The following is a 22,929-nucleotide window of genomic DNA, read 5'->3' as shown; positions in this document are numbered from 1 at the left end:
CTTACTGACTCCAAGTCTGGCAATGTCTCCACTAGGTACAAGAAAATGCTGCAGATATAGATTGAAGCCAAATTTTGAAGGGCTTAAACGTCAGACTTTATTGTGTCAGGAACAGGGAGCCATTGAAGGTTTTTGCGCCTGACATGATCAATAGGAAGGCTAATTGGCTTCAGTGTGAAGGCTATATTGAAGAGGTTAAAGGCTGGAGGCCAGAGGATTTTAGTAGAGAGGACTGGAATAATTCAGACAATAAATAATAAGGGCTGGACTAGGATGGTGATAGTGGAAATAGAGAGGAGGGGACAGGACAGATGCAGGATGGATGCAGGAAATACTTCAGAGGCAGAATCAACAAGACTTGGCAGCTGATTGGATGTGGGGGGGCAGGGGAAAGGGAGGAGTGAAAAATGACAGAAAGGTTTCCAGCCTGGGTGACTGGAAATAGTGGTGCCATTAACAGAAATAAGGAAGTCAGGATGTGGAACAGATTTGGAAGGAAAGATTATGAGCTCAGTTTTGGACATATTGAATTTGAAGTGCTCAAACCTAATCCTAACACCATTCAGACTTGTAAATTAATACCAAAAATTACCCACCCACATAATCACCTCCCAAATGGTAATGAAAATAAAATTATCAATTGTGAAATAAATGGTTGAATAAACTGTAATTTGACTAAAGTACTCACTCCAATTATTGCAGAATCATAGAATTATTTTTTAAACTTGAAGAGAAGTTAGAGGTCATCATCCCATCCATTTTCCCTATTTTTGACTAAACCTCTTCAGGAAGTATCTCAATTAATTAACTCTTATTTAGATTTATGATATCAAAAGTATTGAGTGGATTAACTTTTGAATTCTAAAAACATTTATCACATATATATATACATATATATATATATATATATATACATACATATAGAGAGATGGACACATATATTGGGAGGACCCCCTGTGATATGAACAAGAGTTGCACAGGGTGGGTAGTCATGGATGGTGAATGTGGAGGTGGAGAGAAGGAAGGATAGAGGTAAGGAGAGAAGGAAGGAGAAGGGAAGAGGGAAAGAGGAGGAAGGAAGAGAAGTTTATAGTAAAACAGTATGTATACCAACATCTTATGTGGTCTTGAGAACCTATTAATATTTCAAGGATGGGCTACAGTAGGATAACAAAACATACAGCCCATGTAATGTTGAAAAGATACTACTCATGTCTTTTTCTTTTACAAAGTCCTTGATGGTCCCAGGCTCAAGTTTGACTGTTTCTAGAGATCCAGTCAATCTCAGATTGGTTGTGATTCAAGGACGCCAGGTATCATACAAGATCAGTGATCAAATGGCTTCCTTGGACTGTTGTGGAACTGTGTTTAAATAGTACTCCTAGTCAATAAGTCAACAAGTTTTTATTAAGAGACAACTATGTGCCGGTCACTGTGCTAACTGCTGGGGACACAAAGAAAGGAAACAGCAGTGTCCTGTTCTCAAGGAGCTGACATTCTGATTGGGGGAGGGGGGGTTTCCTAGGAGGCTTGGCAACTCTCAACTGGTCCTGTAAACACTGAGGTTTATTCATTGGTTGACATGGTTGATACTGTGCTTATAAGATACCATTATTAATATTAGTCAGCTGAGTGAAATCCTGACCTATTAAGCACAGAGCAATTGGTGGGCGGTGGACTGGTTGTGGTAGTGGTGATGGAATAAAATGTCTGGGTGGAATTCCCCCATTGGCCATGGCTAGGAAAGTCCATTCTCAGGAACTCTAGTCTGTGATCTGTGCTCAGAAAAGGAAACATGGTGAAAAGGCAGCAGGAGGCTAGGAATCTGAGGTCTACGAACCTTGCCTCTTCGGCTTCTATGTCACAATTTTCCAATCCTGAGGAAGGAGGAAAAGAGGTACTCTCTTCCATCTTGCTACACACCACCTTAAAAGTTCAAGGGGGTAAAAATGAGATAAAGGAACCCAATCCTTAGCTTTATTTTATATGGGGTAGGGATTGGATAGGGACTAGATATATAATTTCAATGGAATAGGGAACTAACTAGAGAGGAAACTCCCTCTATGGAGGCAGATTGGTATCTTCTCTACAATTTAGTGTTAGAGCATTGAGAGGTTAAGTGACTTGCCTGTGCTCACATAGCCAGCATTTATCAGAGGTAGAACTTGACCACAAATCTTTCTGGCTTTAAGGCTGGCTCTTCATCCACCTTGCCATGCTGTTTTCTTGATTTGCTGTACTATCATGGGTGAAGGGCCACTCTTCTAACAAAAGTCTGTCCCCAGTGACTGACTCTCAGCAAACCTCTTGGAGCTAGCCCCAGACATCAGAAATTAATCAGAGAACATCTCTGTGTTCTTTCAACAAGATGTGAAGATGCTTGTCTGTGTCTATGGAAGTTATTCTTGAAATAAATGTCTGTGTCCTCTAGTTTTATCCAGCTGACTCATCAAATTACTTTTACTTACTTCCTTTCAAGTTTGCTTTAAATAAAGTCTATACATTCTGATCTCCATACTTACTACTTTTTACCTAAAATCGCCAGGGACTTACTTATGGCCAAAGCTCTTTTCTGTCACAGATTTGGTCTTTCTCACTGCCTCTGCCAAAGCTTACCACCTTTACATTGAATTTTTCCCCCCAGCTTCAGTTTTATGGAAACCATATTATTTTGGTTCTTCTCATACTTCTTGATTGCTGCAGAGTCCTTGTCTTCTCCCCATAGGTTCATAAGCTTAGAGCTCAAAGGGATCCTAGAGGTCACCAAGCCCAATTCCTTCACTTTTTTTTTTTTAGGCAATTGGGGTTAAGTGACTTGCCCAGGGTCACACAGCTAGTAAGTGTCAAGCATTTGGTCTGAGGCCGCATTTGAACTCAGGTCCTCCTGACTTCAGGGGCAGTGCTCTATCAACTGCACCTCCTAGCTGCCCCTTTTCATTTTTTGAATGAGGAAACTGAGGTCCAGACATGAAGTAATTTGTACAAGCTCTCACAGGGCGGGACAGAGGCAGGACGTGCATCCATGTTAGGTGGAAAAGTGCTGTAGTGGATTATACTAGACTTGGAGTCAAGAAGACCTAAGTTAAAATCCTGCCTTAGGCACATATAAGCTGTGTGACCCTGGAAAAGTCACTTCACTTTTGTCAGCCTTGATTTCCTCATTTTGTAATAGGTATTTTATTAGGTGATAGCACCTACCTCACAGGGTTATTTTGAGGATCAAATAAGCACTTCATAAACCTTAAAGAACTATATATTATTAGCTATTATTATGTCTTCTATTATCAAATTCAGCCTTATCTTTACACTCCCACAATGCGTCCATAATAATAGCTAGCATTTATATAGCACGACACATATGTTGTCTCCTTTGATTCTTACATCTGTGAGGTAGATGCTATTATCATCCTCATTTTACAGATGAAGATGCTAAGGCTGGGAGATGATAAGTGAATTGTCCAGGATCACACAGATAATAAGTAAAGGCACGATTTGAACTCAGATCTTCTTGAACCCAAGTCCAGTGTACTATCCACTATGTCATCTAGCTACTTCTCTTCTCTCCTTTCCAGTATCATTCCTCCCTCTCTCCCTTCCTTTTTCCCTTCCCTGAATCCTAGGTCTTTTGCTCTGGTTCCAATGGGAAGTTCATCTGCTCATATGACTTATATTTTCTTATAATCTTCATGAAATACTTTCTGAGCAACAAGTGCATTAAATGTAATGAATTTCCAGACATGGTTCTTACTTATGAGGAGCTTAGAGGTCAGTTGAGGAGATAAGACATACCATAACAAGAACAAACATTGATGTCAGTGCTTTAAAGGATGCATACATACACACATTATCTAACTTGATTCTCATGACAACTCTGTGAGGTAGACATTATTATCCTTATTTTATAGATAAAGAAACTGAGGCTCATAGAAGTTAAGTTACTTGTCCATGGTCATATTGTTAGTAAATTTGAGAAGATTTGAACTGAGATCTCCCCTGATTCCACAGGCAATATTCTTCCATTGTTTCCATGCCCTGGGGGAACTTGCTGCACTTTATTTTAAGTATCTAGCTATCTCAGGGCAATGCCATTCACCTTGTTCATCTTCTTGCCATCTTCCCTGCCACTGCACCCTCCCCGGATATTTCTTTCTATGAGTGAAAAAGCCCTTTAAACTTGGTGCCTCCACTCACTCTCTTCTACTCTCTGCAGTCAACTTAGCTTCCAACCTTATCACAATTTCTTCAAGATCATATCAACCAGTTGCTAACCAAATGTGAGAATCTGCAGAGTATTTTATTGACTAATTATTTCAGATAAATAATAATAACTGTGTGGCGGATATGATAAATTTTCCTACCATTTTATCTGCAAGAAAACTGAAGCTCAGATTGGTTAAAAGACATGTCCAAAGTTATATGAATATTGCTTAGGCTAGTACTCAAACCCAGAATTCTCTTGACTCCAACCACATAAACACTTTTTTCACTATACTCCGTTTCCTCTAATATACATAAACAGATAAATTCATTCATTAAACAAACATTTACTATACATTTATCGTATGCAGAACACTGTGCAGGGTATTGGAAAACAATACAAAACTTCCCAAAGCCTAGCTTATAGTGAGACATATTGATGCTTAATTAATGCTTGTTGATTTATTTACTGACTTGTAAATTCAATGAGGACAGGGACTGTGTCTTAAGAATTTATTAAGCATCAATATGTCTCACTATAAGCTAGGCTTTGGGAAGTTTGAGGAGGAAAGTTACCACTGACTTGGGAGATCTGGAAGGGCTTCTTGGGGAAGGGCCTTAGATTTGGTAGGAAGTCAACAGGTGAAGAGGAGGAAGGAATTCAATTACAAATAATAATACAATATGCGACCTGACATAAAACTAAAACATTTCAGACTGTCAACTCAAGCAAAGCTAGATCCACTGCGGATTATTTTTCAGTGGGTTAAGCATTATGCCACCTGTATTTCCAGACAACCTGTGGGTATATGTAGTAGGCAATATGAAATAGTAGAGAGATCTCTAGATTTCAGCTCAGAAGACTTAAGTTTGAATGCCAGCTCTCCTGAGCCTTTCATCCCAACAACCTGTTTTGATCTTGGGCTCACTACCTCTCTAGACCTCATTTGTAAACTGAGGACGTTGGACTACATGATCTCTAAGGTGCCTTTTAGCTCTACATCTGTGATCCTGTGATGAGGTCAGTTTTGGATTTGTGGAGCTTGAAGACACAGTAGTATATCTATGTGGAAATGCCTAGTAAGTAACTGGAGACAATATGTAACCAAGGCTCATGAGAGAGGTCAGGGTGGGAGATGTAATTTGGGGAGTCATCTGCTAGAGATGATAAATGTAGGCATAAAAGTTAATGAGATTTTTAGAGGAGTCAGGATAGAGAAGAACAGAGGGTCAAGGACATTTAGGTGTGAGGAAGAAGAGGAGCCAGTAAAAGAGATAAAGGAATGGCCCACACTCAAAATTAGAACAAAGACAATGTAATGTCACTGAAGATAAGGTGCAGCGTGGTCCTGGAACTACAGATCAAAAAGGAACATTAAAAGATAATCTAGTCAAACCCTCTCATTTTATAGATGAGGACTCTGAGGTCCTAAGAAATGGGCAGCGTTCAAACACCATACATAACTGAAATTAGTTCCAGAGCCAGGACAAGAACTTGGGTCCCCTGGTTTCAGGACTAGATCTTTTCTAATGCTGCATAGAGGTAGTGTGGTATAATGGAACAAATATCAGGTTTGAGACTCAGAAGACCTGAATCACAATGCTGGCTGGCTCAATTACTTTATAGCTATGTGAGTTAACCTCTTTAGATCACAGTCCTCTTATCTGTAAATGGGGGTGGGTGGGTGGATTAGATAATTTCTAAAGTCCTTTCCAACTCTAACATTCCGTAATTCTGTGGGGTCGAGGAGAATGAAGATTGAGAAAAGCTAATGTAATCACCTACATATATTTATCTATCTACCTGTGTGAGGTGTCACACAGCTCCATCTAGCTCTGATCTCATATTCTTTTTCTAGTTCATTAAAAAAAATTTCTAAGACACCTTTACTCAAATCTCCCTTTGGCATCAAAAGATACTTCCAGGCCTTCACTCCTTTCCAGATTTCCCATCACTATCTGTCAAGACTATTTCTATCCTCTGAGTTCTTCAGGCTTCTGACCTTGGAGTTACTTTTTATTTCTTTTCAATTCGCCTAGATTTCATGACCCCTAAGGTTCCTTCCAGCTCTCCATCTATAATCCTTTTACTCCCTATTCCTAGGACCTCTGGTGAAGATTTAATCTATTACTAGATCTGTCCATTTCTCTTCAATACTATTTGTCATCTTTGTCCTTTCTGCATTTCTATACTACCTGTAATAAATGAAAACTTCTAACCATGTACTTTAAGACCGTTCTCATCATCTGAACACCCTCCCTTATCTAATTGCCTACTTCTCCTGTTACATGCCAGCCTGCCCTCTCGAGCGAGCCAAACAATCTGCTTATTGTTCATTGCATACAAGTCTGCCTCTGAACCATCATTAATGTTATTCCTCCTGCCTAGAATACTTTACCCAAACCATGTCCCTTGCCTCACTTAAAACTTAACATTTACCTCTTCCATAAAGTCTCCTCTAACTGCATTTTAGTCACTCTGATATTTCCAGTAATCTCTTAGGAGTCATATTTGTGTTTAATGTTCACCTAGTTTTTTTGCTTACCTTATGCACATTATATTATATGTTTGTCTATATTTTTGACTCTTTAAAGGTGAGGACTATGCTGTCTCCATTTTATTTAACACCATTGCGGTAGGCACTCAAAATATTAATAACAGAATAATTCACTTTTAGTTAAGTAGATTGGTAGCTATTTTTCAACTAACATTTCTCATTTACTAAAATTTTACATTTAAATCAAAAGTCTGGATTATATACACAGGGGAATTATACACATATATAGGGAAATAAGCTATTAAGGAGAAAGTTATTTATAAATATTTAGCAGGAACAGTAACAAGTGCAGTTATAGTTCAAGAAACCATTGAATTTAATCAGGTAAAGTCAGTAGGAAGTAGAGAATCCATGTGGGTCAACAAAAACTATAGTGTTAGGCAGAAAGCCTAATGAGCCAAAATTTCAGCTTCTAAGAAGTAATAATTATTTTAGCCCACATAGTCTGAGAAGTGATAACTTTTAACAAGTAATACTTGGAGAAAGGGAATTCAGGTAGCCCCTGAAGTAGGGTCACACATAATAGCTTCTAGGGTTAGGTAAGAGAATGGGAAATAGTAGGCTACTTCCAAGATATGTACAAGAATCTGAAAAAAAAAAAAAGAAGAATCTGTTGAGCCTTTACTTTCTCTTTTGCAACTATTTACAAAAATCTCCAGGTACAGAGGTTAAGTACCAAGGATATGATGCTAACTACTTGGATGGATACTCTCAAATGTAACCTTAAAGTGGGCTTAGAAATACCTATGCAAGGCCTTGCATTAGCCAGTCTCAGGGGAGTCTTGATATTTGAACTGGAAAGGAAGGATTAAATAGTAATGGGCTGTTGCAAATTCCTCTAGCTGGTTATTAAGATCTTTTTTTCTCCTTTATTCTGTTCTTTTTTGGTCATTTTTCATTAATCGTTAGCAACTCCACCAAAAGGGAAGTAAATTAAGGGAATTAAAAACAAACCAGTTACTTCTGCTTTTTGTTAGCAACTGAAATAAAATTTTGGTGGAAAAAGAGATAGACTCTATTGGCTAAAATTATATTGAGTTGAATTTATGCACTTCAGTTACTCATGCTATCCCTGTTGCCTGCTATTATAGGAAGTTGGTTGTATAATAACTGAGACTTTTTGCCAACCATAGCCATGATTTATACTAGTCTATTTTCCACAAATCCTAATCATAATCTTATTGTGAAATTTAACTCAATGGATGAAAACTATTCACTATATCTGATACTGATTTAAGGTTTGGGCATAGATGGGCAAGACACACCTTGGAAGAGGGTATCAGAATTAAAAATGAATGGAGTACAATAGAGCCAAGCACAGAACGGTCCTTTTGAGAAGGAAAAGCAAATTGTTCTCACTCATAGCTGTAGCCTGTACTTTAGTAGTGACAGGGGCATTCAAGTCACAGTGACCCCTAAGCTTTTATATCCTCTTTGAGGCGTAGAAGAAAATTATTTTGGATGGCCTTATAGTTACTAAAGGAAAGATAAAGAGGGACTTTTAGTATTATAAGAATCAAAGAATTCTCTGGTCAGAAGGTCCATAGGAACCACTGACTATTAGAGACCATTCTGACCCTCTACCTGGGTAGAAATGGATTTACCTTGGAATAGCCAAGATTATATGTCTGTTTTCTGTGGAATAGTCACATTCAAAGAGGCTCATCATCAACTTAGCTGAAAGGTAAAGAATTTTTCAGTCACAGAAACTAAGACCATATATTGAGTTGTAGAGGGATTGTATACTTCTTACGAACTCACTTGACCCGCTATATTGTGCTTTATAGTTAAAGCACATGGTTCTGAGATCATAAGATCAAAAATTTGGAGCTGGAAGGGATCTTAGAGGTCACCTAACTCAACCTTCTCCTTTTACTGATGAACTGAAGCAAAGAGAAGTGAAATGGCTTGCCCAGCTTCACAGAGTTCATAAATCTGGGTGCCAGGATGCAGAAACGGATTATATAGAGTTGAGGTCAGAGGTAACTTCATTGGCCACTTGTTAGGACTTCAAGTATTACTAGAAAATGGTATGTCATTCAAGGCTTCCAACTCAAAAGTTAGAGGGAGCAAATTCAGAGAAAAGCAGATTATAGCATTAAGAATAGAAATAACATTTCCATTGCAAAGTTCTCTGGGGTGTACCTTACCAAAGTATGGTGTCAAACAAACAAGAAGCATTTATTTAATGCCTATTATATGTCAAGCACTTTTATAGGCAGTAATGATACAAACAAAAGTAGTTCCTGCCCTCAAGGCACCTACTTTGTTAGTATCATAGTATTATTACTGTAAAAAACATGGAGGGCATTTAGTCCAATCACCTCATTTTGTCTATGATAAAACTGAAGCCCAAGGAGATTTAGTGACTTGTCCAAGGTCATAAAAGCAAGCATCTGAGGATGGATTGGAAACCAAGATCTCTGATTCTAAAGCAGTGCTCTTTCTATTGTACCAAGGAAAACAATATATAGGTATTTATTTACTTATACATACATACACACATATATATGTATGTGTGTGTACATATATACATACAGAGATTTAAAAATAGATACAAAATAGATGCATGGTAATTTTAGTAGGGACAATAGGTACTGGCAGCCTGGGGGATCAGGAAAGGATTCATGTGGGTGGTATGACTCAGTCTTGAAGGAAATTGGATTCTAAGATACTTATTGGCTATGTGACCCTGGGCAAGTCATTTAACCTCTCTTTGCCTCAATCTCTTCATCTGAAAATGGGGATAATAATAGCACCTACCTCCAGGGATGTTGTAAAGATAAAATGAGATAATAATTGTAAAGTGCTTAGCATAGTGGTGGCACATAGTAAATGCTATATAAATGTTAGCTATTAAGAAGAGGTAGGGAATGGGAGATGGCCAACGCAAAGGTACGGTGAGTGGAAAGAATGTCCATGTGTGAGCATGGACAGTGTCATTGGAGTCCCAGTTATAAAATGGTATGGGACTCTTCCCTGGACCTGTGTGAGGGGTGGGGCAGAGTTAGTGAGAAAGAAGAGGTTCAATTTTCTTTTAACTCAAGTCTCTTCAGTCTCTTTGGGCTCTGCAGCCATTCTGAGTGAATCTGGCTTCCAGCTTCAAGAATTAAGATAGAAGATGCCAATCCCACTTCAAGTGGCTGAAGGAAAAGACTCTGGGAAGAAGTCTATATGAGAGGAACTGGCTATCTCCATCATGTCCCTCTCCCTAGATTGCTACACTAGAGACTTCTGGGAACTTCCCCTTGGGTAAGATCTAGGATTCTCTCTTGGTTGAGTTGAGTTACCTTGTTCCCAATGGGAGAGCACCTTCATTCTGTATTGTCTGATATAATCTCCTACATATACTTCCTCTGATTTCTGTTTTATTATAGAGTTGGATAAATGGGTTTCCTTTCTACTTCCTATATTCATTGTGAAACTAGTATTTGGTGGGGAAGGGGTCAAGCCTTGGATATGAAGCTTAGGGTCCTGCTTCCCCCATTAATGAAACAGCAATCAGAAGTTAGCTTGAACTTGAAAACCACATCCCCTAAACTAACAATATTTAAGGGAGCAGATAGATAGAATTCTAGCCCAGTACCCCCTCCCTTTGAGGAGAGCAGAATGTTCAGACTTCTAGCCCCAACCTTCTACTTCCCATGTGACAGGAAACAGTCTCCCTTGGAGAAGGGTAGAGGGAGAAGGGACTAGATATGTCTATTTTGCCTTCCTTTGGGCCACACAGTGACACCCCCATATACGTGTGGGAGACAGTTCTTGTGACTCGATTCAAAAGGCCAGTCTGACTGAGACTGGAAGTGGTTGAAAGGCAGTAATGTATAAAAAGGCTGTAAGGGTAGGTTGGGGCCAGACTGTAAAGGGCTTTAAACCTCTAATGAATTAATATTTTACCTTATAAGTAATAGGGAATACTGGAATATATTGAGAAGAGCAGTGACATTGTCAGACTTATGCTCTAGGAAAATCCTTGGGCAGCTTTGTGGAGGATAGATCAAATCATTGGAATAGTCTAAGCAAGAGGAGATAAGGACCTGACCCTAGGGGTGATGGCTACGAATAGAGAGAAGGGTGAGAAGGCTACTAGGGAGAAACTGTAAGATTTTGCAGCCCAGTTTGGCTTCTTCAACTCAAGTCAGAGGGAGTTTCAGAGAAGTTATTCCAAGACTAGTTAAAGAGGCTGGAAAATGAAGGGTCTGTCAGTCACTCAATAAGCATTTCTGTGCCTACTATGTGCCAGGACCTGTGCTAAGTGTTGGGGAGACAAAAAAGGGCAAAAAATAGTCTCTGCCCTCAAGTATCCCACACTATTGGAGGAGACAACATTCGAATAACTATTTACAAACAATATATATACAGGATAAATAGGAGATAACCTACAGAGGGAAGGCACTAGTATTAAAACAGACTGGAAAGATTTCTTGTAGAAGATTGGATTTTACCTGGGACTCGAAAGAGACAGAGATAAGGAAAGGAATTCTGTGCATGGGGCCAGCCAGTGAAAATGGAGAGTCAGAATGAAGTGTCTTGTTCTTGAGTATGAGCAAACAGGCTACTGTCACTTGATTCGGGGAAGAGGAGGTCAGAGGGAAAGATTAAGGTGTAAGGCTAGAAAGGTAGGAGGGAGCCAGGTTGTAAAGGGTTTTGATCGCCGAACAGAGGATTTATATATTCGATCCTGGAAAGGATAGGAAGTCATTGTAGTTTACTGAATAGAGGGGTGACAAGGGCTTTCGGAAGATCACTTTGTCTGGTGTGCGGAGGATGGATTGCATTGGAGGAGAGACTTAGGGCAGGCAGACCGACCAGGAGGCTCTGCCAACATTACGGGGGCTGAGGGCCGGCACCAGTGGGGCAAATAAAGAATGGGAATAATGTGGAGTTGGAGGCTGGGGCCGGCTCTGCGGTTCAGGAAGGCCTTGGCCTTGGCCTCGGGGAGGCCGCCCAGCAGCCCTTCTCCCTCCAGCTCCAGGGCCCCCCAAAGGGGAATGGCTGGGGCCGCCCAGGGGCTTCTAGGCCTGGGGGTCAGCGGGGTTTGGGGGCGGGGAGGCTGCCGGATGTGTGGCTGGGCAGGAAGCGGGCAGGGCTGGGCCCCGGCCCTTCCCCTTCCCTTTCCCCGTGGCCAGGCCGAACCGGGCCGGGCCAGGCAGGCCTCGGGTCTGCTCGAGGGAGCAGGCCCACGCCCGCAGGAAGCAGCCGCGACGACGGGAAGCGGCCTCGGGGGAGGGGTGCGGGCCGATGGGATGGGCGCGGCGGGGCTGGCAGCCACCGCCCCCGGTCCGGTCCGGAGGGGCCTGACCCGGATCAGCTGACTGGCGGGCCCGCGCGGGCGCGTGGGAGCTGGGGGAGGGGCGACGGCATGAGGACCGTGCGGACCCGGCGCGAGCAGCTCGAGGGAAGGGGGAAAGAACGCTCTGTCCTAGGTCTCCAGAGTCCCCTTCGCTGACTCCCACGCCTCTCTTCTAGTCAGAGAGTCCGGGGGAGGAGGAGGGCGACGACAGGAAGGAAGGGGTTAACCTCAGGCAAACATCCAGCCTGCCCTTCCCCCCTCCCGGGACTGGGATCCTGTTTCCATGGCAACCGCGCCCGGGTTGCTCACCCCGCCTCCTCCAGGCGTGTTGCGCGCACCCGCAGTCCAGCTCGCCTCCCCCACCCTCTCTGGGGAGCTTCACTCTTAACTCTTCGCTCGCCACACGGAGTTGCCTGGGCTGGAAGGCGCTGTTTTAGCTAAGGGAGTCGAGTCCCATTTCACCAGCCCTCGTTGACCTTGCGCTCAAGTCCAGTCAGGGGCCCCTCATTCGGAGCCAGGACTTAGGGCACAAAGGGGACACCTGGTGGACACGGAGGAAAGCACAGTTCAGGCTCAGGAGCTCCCCAGGGAAAGGGGGAGGATGGGATGATGCTGCGGGAGACAGCCCTGTCATTTCGTTCTCTGAAAGCCCATTATGCATCTTGCTCTGCTCAGCCTCCTGAGCGTGCTAGGGATCTGCCAATCAAGCTGGACCTGGGGGGAAGGCTAGCTCTATCCACTCTCCGCTTCGTCTCCTAGGTATTATATTTTACAAGGAACATAAGCTGTAATGTGGTCAGAGGAGGGGCAACCAAGATGGAATGAGGTCTGGGAATCATCATATGAGGAACTTAGAGGCTTGTGAAGCCTGGATGAAATTAAGGGGAAGCCAAATACTTTAAAAGAATTTTAGGGCTGAAAGACTCATCAGAGGTCTTTCCATCCAACTCCCTGCCTTTAAAAAATAGGTGAATGAACTTGCTCAATGATACTAAACTAGTGAGTGGAAGAGCCAGTATTATAAGGGTTCTAAGGTGGAGAAGGGAGTAGAGTTGGTTTGTGCTGTACCAAGATCAGAACCAGAATCAATGGTACACTGTTAGCAGAGAGCAGATTTAGGGCCCCTGTAGGAAAGAACCTAACCAGAGCTGTCCAACCTCGAAAGCTGCCTTGTTGGAAGCAGTTAGCTTCCCTTCACTAGAATTGTTCAAGCAGTGTCTCTTTAGCACTCTGAAGTCTGCAAAGCCCTTTCCTCACAACCCTGTGATGCATGAGTAGTGCTTGTATGATCCCAATTTTACAGATGAAAAAAATGTGGTTCAGAGTAGAAGCCGTTTGTCCAGCAAGCCTGGAAGTAGGGCCTTGACTTAAAAGGCCAGGAATCTTTCCATGCTAAATGGAACTACCACTTGTCAGGGATGCTGTAGAGAGGAGTTCTGCATTGGATGGGAAGCTAGACTGGATGACCTCTAAGCTCTCTTCTTGAAGTGTGATTTTACCGAAGGAGAAATGATGATAATTGCAGGGGAGGTTCCAAAAGGTTCTCTATACAAAAGAGCAGTCCGTGCAAGGTGCCAGATCTACCCATCTGGTTCCCTCCACCTTTTTCTTGGCTTGAGTATCTCTATCTCTATTCCCTACTCAGTCAACAATCCATCCTTGGTTTGATCAAAACAGATTATTATTATTACATCATATAATATGTACAAGCAGGTCTATCCGTATAACCTAGGACTGAATTACCTTTTTTAGCTGCCATATGAAGATACATCTTTGAATCAGACTTGGAAAAAATAAAATCTCTATGATTAGTCTCTAAGTCCATTAGACTCCAACAGAGTCAGAAAGAAATTGGTTGAAGTCTAGATTTGGATAAATTGGATACATCACTTCACTTGGCTGACCCTGTTTTTTCAACTGTAAAACAGCACCATAGTATCTATCTTTGATGAGGTTAAAAATTTGATGTATGTAAAGTAATTTACAAACCTTAGGGTGCTGCTTAGAGTACCAGCTCTTCTTCTTAGTCCAATACCATTTTTTAGATGAGAAACATAAGGCCCAGAGTGGTAGCTAGCCCAAGGTCACATGGCAAGTTATCGGATTCCCATCCTAGTGGCCTTTTCATTGAATTTGTCAACTGAAACCCCAAAAATATTTTAATGTGAACTCCTACAAAAATCAGGGTTTCTCTATTCTGAATTTCCTTTATCTCTAATTTTACCTCATCAGTTTCAGGTAAGCATTTTTGACTGCTGAGATCATTTTGAATCTTGATTCAGTCATCTCTTATATTTTTGATCCCTCTTGTCTTTTGTGACATCTGCAGTTTCAACAAGTATGTTTATGTCTTTAAGTCACTGATAATATAACACGACAGGCCCAAGGACTGAGTTCTGGCTACTAGAGACCTTTCAAGCTGACAGAGAAATTAATTAACACTCTGGTTATGGTGGCTCAACTAGCTTTAAATCCCCTTAACTGTACAATCATCCAGTCAGGGTCTTACCACCTAATCCACAAGACTATCCTATTACAGAAATTCATCTTAATGCTCTCCTTTAATTTGGATCTAGGATCCACCCAGTACTGAAGCACACAGATCATTTCAGTGACTTCTTTTCCTGTGTAGAATTCAAGAAACTTAACTGGTGAGTGATCTTGGGCAATTCTCTTTTGTATTCTGTCTCAGCCTGGCTCAAACTAGTGAAGTCAACATTCAACTACCCCTTCAATGAATAGAAAATCTGGGTTGACTTTTTTTTTTCCTCCAAAAAATGTAGAATTCTCAAAAAACAAAAAAACCCTTCTAACATAAATGTGAGAGTGTTGAAACTCTTATAAGGCTGGGCCTCTGCCACATTAGGTCTTGGCTCTGCCTGTGACTCATCTTGTGACCTTTGGCAAGTCCTTTTGTTCCCCTAGAGGCCCTCCCCGCCTTTCCTAAAATGACAAAAATGTTTGCTACTGTCCTCAACTACACTAAGAGTTGGAACTGTAAGAGGCAACCAGAAGTCTTAGAAAACACTAGGAGTGAACGCTACATGGATAACAGCTTATTGATTTCAGATACTTGGGTAAAATAAGAGAAACAAATGGCTATTTTTAATTTTAAAGATCACAAGCCTTTAATTTTAACTCCACATCTCTCCTAATGTGTCACCTCTTCCTTGTACAAGACTTTTTTTTTTCCTCCACCAGCATTTGTTTCCCAAGGCCTGGTTTCCTTCTATTTTAGATTAAGTGTTGGGGTTCTATTATAACTTCTGTCCAGTTCTTGGCCAGTTTCAACTTTTTCTTAGGTCCAGGACACTTCCATTTAGGACATTTAGGATCAGGTAGAGTAGATTAGATAAGAGGCAGTTTTAGAAAGCCTTTAGAGAGGAAAACTGGAGTTCAAGTCCCATCAATGACAAATTGGATGAGGGATCCTGGGCAAGTCAATTAACATTTCAGTGAGGTACACTGCAGAACAGTCTATGGAGGAAAACCAGGACATCCAACCCCCAAGAAAAAAAAAAAGAAACCACCTGCCTCTAGTAATTGGCCTTCTCTTTGTTAATAGGAAAGGGAGGAATTCAAAACTGAAAGCACAACACAAACTCTAAAATTAAAAAGTGTTATGGTCTTTGCACAATGCAGGGTCACATCAACTGAGAACTTAAAAGTCCTAGAGGGTAAGTCATGTGTGTCCTGTAGAACGCAAGCATGCCAATATCATTCTCTGAGAATTGTAGCATTTGACATCCTTCTTGGACTACTCTTAGGACAACTAAATTACTATCCAGATCTCTAAGGTTCGGGGATGATGATGAGTGAGAGACTTTCCATAGCCAACTGGATTCTGGTTCCAGAAAAAAAAATTATGATTTTTTCCTAGTTTCACAAGGCCAATTTGAAAATGCAGGGTAAGAAAAGGAATGTTGAAATAGCAGCCAGCATTGAAACAAGGTGGCTGTGGAAGACAGAAAAGTTGTTGCATTCCTAATTCAAGCCCAGCCCCACCATTCACTGAAATCCAATCAAGTGTTAGGCAGATACTCTGTGCACAATTTAGGTGTTACTTCTCCACTAGGCCTTTCTCCATGAAATTACTTTTGTATATACATAGATGTGGACATATTATCCTCTTAGTAGAATTTAATTCTTTGAGGGGACAATTGTCTAGCACAGTGCCTTGTGCACAGTAGGTGCTGGAGAGATATTTGCTGATTTGAGGCCTACCAACTACAAGGCTACACCAGTAGCGGTGGCCAGTTTGCTTAGGGAGAGCCAACCTTTTTTTCCTCCAAAATTCAATGGGTATCAATTTGGAAATTTTCTTCTGTAATTATCTCCCATTTCTTGAAAAAATCACTACAAATTCACTGAACAAACATGCAAAAATAGGCTAGGGGTAGAGGAGCACTCTATAGGTAGGGTAATACTCAGCAAAGAACCCTGAGCATCCCACAGCCAGGAGGCAGTAGAGGTCAGATTCAGCTGGCATGCTTTTCTATAAGCCTTCACGCTCTGAGCCTAAATGCTTTTATTGCATTTAATACCAGAAAGGCCATGTGGCTTGTCTCAGGGCTCCAATTAGGAGAGCAGCAGCCTTAGCCATTACAACAGGAGCAGTTGTCGATAACTACTTCCAATGTACCCTGCAGGTACAGTATTTTGTTTTACTTATGTACCTGATTCCCCTAAAGAATGTAAGCTTTTTGAAGGCGGAGGCCATTTTTTTTTTTAAATTCCCAGTGACGGGACAGTACCCGGCACATACGTACATTGTAAATGATTGATGTTATAAAAGCTTGTTGAATTTAATTAAATTCTGAGAAATAGGGTTCCTACCAAAAGGAAACAAAGATGACTTTAAGGGGAAGTCATAGGAAAAAGGGGTGAGGAAATGTTGGCCATTGGGGGAAGGGTTACAATATGGGTGTGGAAATAATGGCAAATCTCATCCCTGTCTGTCCATACTGTCCCCCTCTCACCCCCTTTCCTTTTTCCATGCACACTTCTGGTAGAACTTCAGATACTATTTTCAAGGTTTTTAGGAGTTGTGACTACAATGGCTGGTCCCCTTAATGCAGTCTTGACAGCTCTTTGGACTTTGGGGTGCAATAATAGTCTAAGCAAGGCAAACCATCTTACTTCTATCAGGTCCAAACCTATAATCATTATGAAGAGCAGTAAGATGGTGGCTGAGTGCATCAGGATATATGGAAGACACAAATATATGCAATAAACACACAGCCTCTGTGGACAGGGAGTCAGAGGGCCTCAGATCATGTCATTCTGACTCTATTACTTACTATCTACTTTATCTCTTAGTTTCCTTCTCTGTAAAATGAAATGAGGGAATTGGACTCTCACCTTTTGGGTGTCTATTCCAAGGTTTCTGCCAGCCCTAAATCTATGATTCTATGAAGGAGGGGGACAGGAGACACTTGTCCCATAGCACAACATAGGTAAAGCATCTTGTCCAATTAGAAGCCCTTTAATGCCCAGGTATTGCCTACTCCCTGTCTTTTAGAGATGAGACTTTTTTTTGGGGGGGGGGCACGGGGGGCTAGGCAGTGAGGTTATGTGACTTGCCCAGGATCACACAGCTAATAAGTTTCAAGTGTCTGAGGCCGTATTTGAACTCAGGTCCTCCTGACTCCAGGGTTGGTGCTCTATCCATTGTGCCACCTAGCTGCCCCTAGAGATGGAACTCTTAACCTGGAGTCCATAGGGAAGTTTGTGAATTTAAATGGGTTAAAAATATCTATCTTTATTTGCACTAAGCTGGAACTAAAATTTAGTATTTCCTTTAGTTATGATTTAAAAAAGAAAAACATTATTCTTAGAAGGAGTCTGTAGGCTTCAAAAAACCACCAGAGGGGTCCATGATACAAACAAGATTAAGAACCACTGTTCTACAGCAACAATATCAGGCCCCCAATGTGCTGGGGTCACATGGAGTAAAAGTGATTAAAAGCAAATTCTGGTGTGGGAAGTATGGGGGAAATTAGGGAAGAGCAAGATAAAAGGGCCTTAGGAAATAATACATTGTACTTAGTGTATGGTTGCATAAATAGTCATCCAAATGAGCACTGTATCATCTCTCAATTCCAATAAAGAGAAGGAAATGAGAACTATATTTATCTCACTGGTAAGCTATCTTCACGGTGTGCGACATGGATGTATGTACTTAGGAATGATGGGTCTGGAAAGAAAGATACGCAAGAATACCTTTTTTCCTATTTTAAATTCTTGATTTCTTGGATCAGAGTAGTTAAACACAGCTTAGAGTAAAATTTTCCCAAGGCTCCCTGTTACATCTTCCCACGATGCACATAGACTTAGGTCAAGTTACCAAAATTCACAGGAAAATGGGGGACAGAGGAAAGACACTGATAGGACCACCTGCTCTGGATTCTGGGACTGCCCCAACCTGGACTTAACCTCTCTCCTCTTAAGCCTGATAGCCAAAGGAGTATCTCCCTGATGTGGCTGCCTACCATCCGGGTCCCACTTGGAGAAGAACATGGCAAAATTCCAGCTTTCTTTTCCTTGGCACTAAGACTGGAGTATGCCACACTGAAGGGAAATCTAGACAGGCCCAAGGATAATTTCTTATTTTATTGGTGAAGCCAAATACAATGAAAAGCTGTTGTTTGTTTTTTAACCAAAATAAATAAATCAGATCTGTCACTGTGAAGAATCAAAGTGATGATGAGGGGCAGTCATCAATGTCTGCCCCTGCCCCTCCACCCCTCAGCTCCCACCTCCTGCCACCTTTTGCTTTGGCACAGGAAAGGATGTATCAGAAAGTCTCAATCTTGTTTTTAAAAAAAAAAAGTTAAAGGAGAAGGGAAAAAGGAAAAAAGAGGCATTGGGAAGGAGAGAGGTGGTGAGAAAGCAAGCAAAAAGGCCATGCCTAGGCTTATCTACCACATCAGGGGTCAGAGCAGCACATACCTTATGGGCTGCTGAGAACAGAAGGGAAAATTTTCTGGCCTGGAGACCAAGACCATCTCCAATAGAAAAGTCATTATTCACATGATGTACATAACCTGTGGCTCTATGCTCCAGATTCCACCCCTAAAGCAAAGCTGTACATATATGGGACAAAGGGCAGCAGTAGGAAGGGCTTGGGTGCCAGAAAGGGACACTGTTTTGCCAATTCTGTGACATGGAGAAGAGTCAGTGCAGAAGAAAGGGCAGAAGCAGTAGAGGCTGAAGCTGTCCCTGGTCACTAAAGCTGGAGGGACTGGGGCATGCAGACCACATGCAATAAGCCGAGGAGGGATCTCACACAGGAAAATGGGGGACAGAGGAAAGACACTGATAGGACCACCTGCTCTGGATTCTGGGACTGCCTCAACCTGGACTTAACCTCTCTCCTCTTAAGCCTGGTAGCCAAAGGAGTATCTCCCTGCTGTGGCTGCCTACCATCCGGGTCCCACTTGGAGAAGAACATGGCAAAATCCAGCTCGTGGGAACAGATCATTTCTTTCCTTTTCAGATGATCGCTCTGGGTTTAGCCCCAGAAAAAGCTACATAATCCTAATCCTAGTCCTGAAGTAAACAGACCTTTTCAGCATATGGGGAACCCAAAGTTCCTCCTTTGCATTGGCGGGGTGGAATTTTACCAGGTCAGGGAGTGGAAAAATCTGACATCACTACACAAGGGCTTTTTGTCTGCTACAGTTATGGGTCCTTATAACTGTGATGACAGCAGTACCCCCTTCCCTTTCTGTTACCTCCCCTCTGCTGCTTCTGCAGAAGGTGCTAGTCCACTAAGCTATTCACCTTCACAGAAAGCCAAGACAGTCAAAATTGGGGATTGTTGAACATTTGGTGGGGGTAAGGCAGAATACTTGATAAAGAAATGATAACTTCAATTTCTAAGAGACCAGCTTTTTTTTTTTTCGGGGGGGGGCAGAGAGGGAGAGCACAGGAAGGAAGGAATGCACAGGACAATATGGAACAAGCAGAGATTTGGGGCAGAAGCTGGGTGCCACGCTTTAGTTGATCAAGTCTGGAGTTAAGAGGAGAGGTGAGTGGCAGATATGGATATACAGACAGACAGAAGGTAGGGTCCAAGTAGCTGTGGCCAACGCCTAGAATAAGCCCTTGAAAGAGTCCAGATTGAAAGCAGTATCCAGGAGACGCTGCAGCTCCGTCAGGTGTGTCTTCTTGTTGCCTGTGGCTGGTGCAGCAGCAGGGTCACGCCCAGCATACCTGAGATGGAAACAAAAGGCAATGGCAGTGAATTTCATCTTGTTCCTTCAATAGGACCATCAGGTTCATTTCCATCAAAGATAATGTTAACAGCAACTGATGGTGGTATAGCTCTTATAAAATTTGCAAAGCTCTTTATTTATATATATCATTTCATCTGATCTTCAAAACAACCCTATGAGGTAGATCCGATTATTACTCCCCCATTTTACAGATGTAGAAATTGAGGATGAGAGGTGAAGTGACTTGTCTAGAATCACACAACTAATGACAGTCCGAGGTAGGATTCAAATTCATATATCTTCCTGACTCTAAGTCTGGTAATCTCTATTATGTCACCTACCTCCCTCCTACCTAGGATCTTCTCTGATATTCACTCATCAGAACTAAAAAAGGGTAGGAGGATGGCGACAGTCCCCTTTAGGATACCAAAGAACACTTTGGGTTGGAATGCCTTCTGGACATGGGCCATATGGAGCTTCTGGAGGGCACCCGTAAAGGATGGAATGCAGCCTGGGCAGGGCAGCAGGAATAATTACCAGACAGGCTTGGCTCGGTCTATGGTTGTACGAAGTCTTGGCTTCACGTAGTCATAGTAACCTTGATTTTTATGCTCTTCCTGGCACCAGGCCAGCTCTGCATTAGGATACTTCAGCACTTCCTTCTGCAGGAGGTCGAAGGGGAACGGGGACAGCTGGGAAGAAAACAACACCACAACTTCAAACACAGCACAGTCTGAGGGAGGAGACAGGGCTAACCCAACTAGCCCCCTTATTGTTTCCAAACACTCAAAAGATGAAGTTCTAATGGTGAAGGGTGGAGGTTAGTCCCTACAAGGTCCCCACTCTCATGACGGCATTCCTAGGCTAAGAGGCAACTTCTAATCTGCCTGCCTTTGGTGGCCATGATTCCATCTAGTTTGTATCTATTAAGTGGCTACCATGTGCCAGACGTTCTTTGAGCCACTAGAAATATGAAGACAAAAAAAATGAAAGACTGCCCTCGAGAAGCTTCAGTTCCATTAGGGAAAACAAATGACACATCTACAGAGAAATATGAAATGTACACATAGTCAATATGATTATGTGTATGTGCTGGTGATGGAGGGTGGAGAAAGAACCAGTTAGGGGAGCCTTTCTAGGTTGTAATTTGATTCAAATATTTATTAGGCACCTGCTATATGTGTGCAAGGCAGTGTCCCAGAGGATGATGATACAAAGATTAAAGAAAGTTCTTGTCTTTAATAAGTTTCCACTCTATTATAGGAAACAATAAATACATAAGAGAATTAAAAAAGAGAGAGCATTACAACTAGGAAGAGGTAGGGAAGAGACTGAAATCAGGTAATTCAATTCAACAATAATTTTTTGAATTAGTTGCCATAGACACAAGGAAAAAAGACCCTGCTCTCAGGGGACTTACACTGTACTGGAGAGAAAGGTGGATGTATAGGAAGGACCATTTCACAAGAGCAAATAAACATAGGGGTCATGTTCTTGTTACCACAGGATATGCCAACATAAACAGGTAGTAGTTGATCTCTTCCTCCTACCTGCTCTATCCTGGTGATAGCCACATCTCCCTCCATCTTTCTGGCTTGTCGCTCTCGGGTAAGATCATAGTACACCTTGCCAGTACAGAAGAGAAGTCTCTTGGTTTTTTCTGGGTTCTGGGATGCAGGGCCACTGTCTGGGATAACACGTAGGAAGTTGCTTCCTGGAACAGAGCCCATATTGGACAGTGTTATCTCTGGAAATTCAGCCAGCAAGAGCTCCAAAACATCAACTGAGAAGCACTGACACCGTTCAATCCTATTAGTTACTAATCAGAAAATTCCCCCAGGAAATGCCACACATGAATGAGGTCAGACCCACAGCCTATCTACCTTGCTATTCTGTCTCTGAGGGGCAGCAAGGGAAACACTAAGGGAGGATAGTTTGTATATGTGAAACATTCCAATGATGACTCTATCATCCAAGAGTTAACTAAACACCCTTCCTTGGAAGCTTATTTTCAATCTTTCAGGGTAATGGATTATATGAGTTCTAAAACCAATTAAGTCAAGTAATGTTTCCTTTTATTTTTTGTAAAAAAAGTGCCCTTTTCAAATTTTAAGAGGTCCTACCTAGTTTTAATATCCTGGACTTGGATGAACACATCCATATTGAACTTGGTCTACATCCACTATGATTTTATGTGTTTAATTTTTAGTATAACCACAGCAAAAATGTAAGCTCTTAGGTCCAAGTTGGTGTCTACCATTCCAATATAGCCTCTGTGTAAGGGGCAAACCATTTAAGACAGTGGTGTCAAACTCAAATAGAAATGAGGCTCACTAATCTGTATTTAAGGATCCCGAAGGCTGAATATTGACTTAATTTTAAAACGTAATGCTATTTATGTTTATTGTATTTTTATTTATTTTGTTAGACATTTCTCAGTGACATTTTGATCTGGTTTAGGCCACATTGGGCCAGGGCTATGTTTGACACCTCTGATTTAAGAAATCAACCAGAAACAAATGCCACTTGCATAAGATTTGTATGCTATAGAGAAGACTTGATGAAAGGGCAAAGAATTCTTCCTGACACAGAAAAGCTTGAGGGGAATCCCTTGGTAGTGAGGCAGGCCCTCACAGGTGGCTATGTACCCATTAGGAGGGAG

The 22,929-nt window shown here is 41.9% G+C and overlaps 1 protein-coding gene across 7 annotated transcripts in view; it reads right to left on the bottom strand.

Annotated features, from left to right (window-relative positions):
• Positions 1 to 18,267: 18,267 nt before the first annotated feature.
• OGDH (oxoglutarate dehydrogenase) overlaps positions 18,268 to 22,929 on the bottom strand; it is a 109,678-nt gene continuing 105,016 nt past the window's right edge. For all 7 annotated transcript variants that reach the window (XM_027851926.1, XM_027851907.1, XM_027851950.1 and 4 more), the window contains 3 exons: positions 21,818 to 21,981; positions 20,805 to 20,959; positions 18,268 to 20,265 (listed from right to left, as the gene is read on the bottom strand). In XM_027851926.1, the coding sequence (XP_027707727.1) occupies positions 20,145 to 20,265; positions 20,805 to 20,959; positions 21,818 to 21,981 (440 nt within the window). In that variant the 3' untranslated portion in view covers positions 18,268 to 20,144. The remainder of the gene's footprint in view (positions 20,266 to 20,804; positions 20,960 to 21,817; positions 21,982 to 22,929) is intronic.

This window comes from Vombatus ursinus, unplaced genomic scaffold (assembly GCF_900497805.2).
Source record: "Vombatus ursinus unplaced genomic scaffold, bare-nosed wombat genome assembly UNPS02000580.1, whole genome shotgun sequence".
In the NCBI taxonomy this organism is placed as follows: Eukaryota; Metazoa; Chordata; class Mammalia; order Diprotodontia; family Vombatidae; genus Vombatus; species Vombatus ursinus.
The sequence above is the reverse complement of the archived record's forward strand: the minus strand, read 5'-3'. Positions and strand labels throughout refer to the sequence as shown.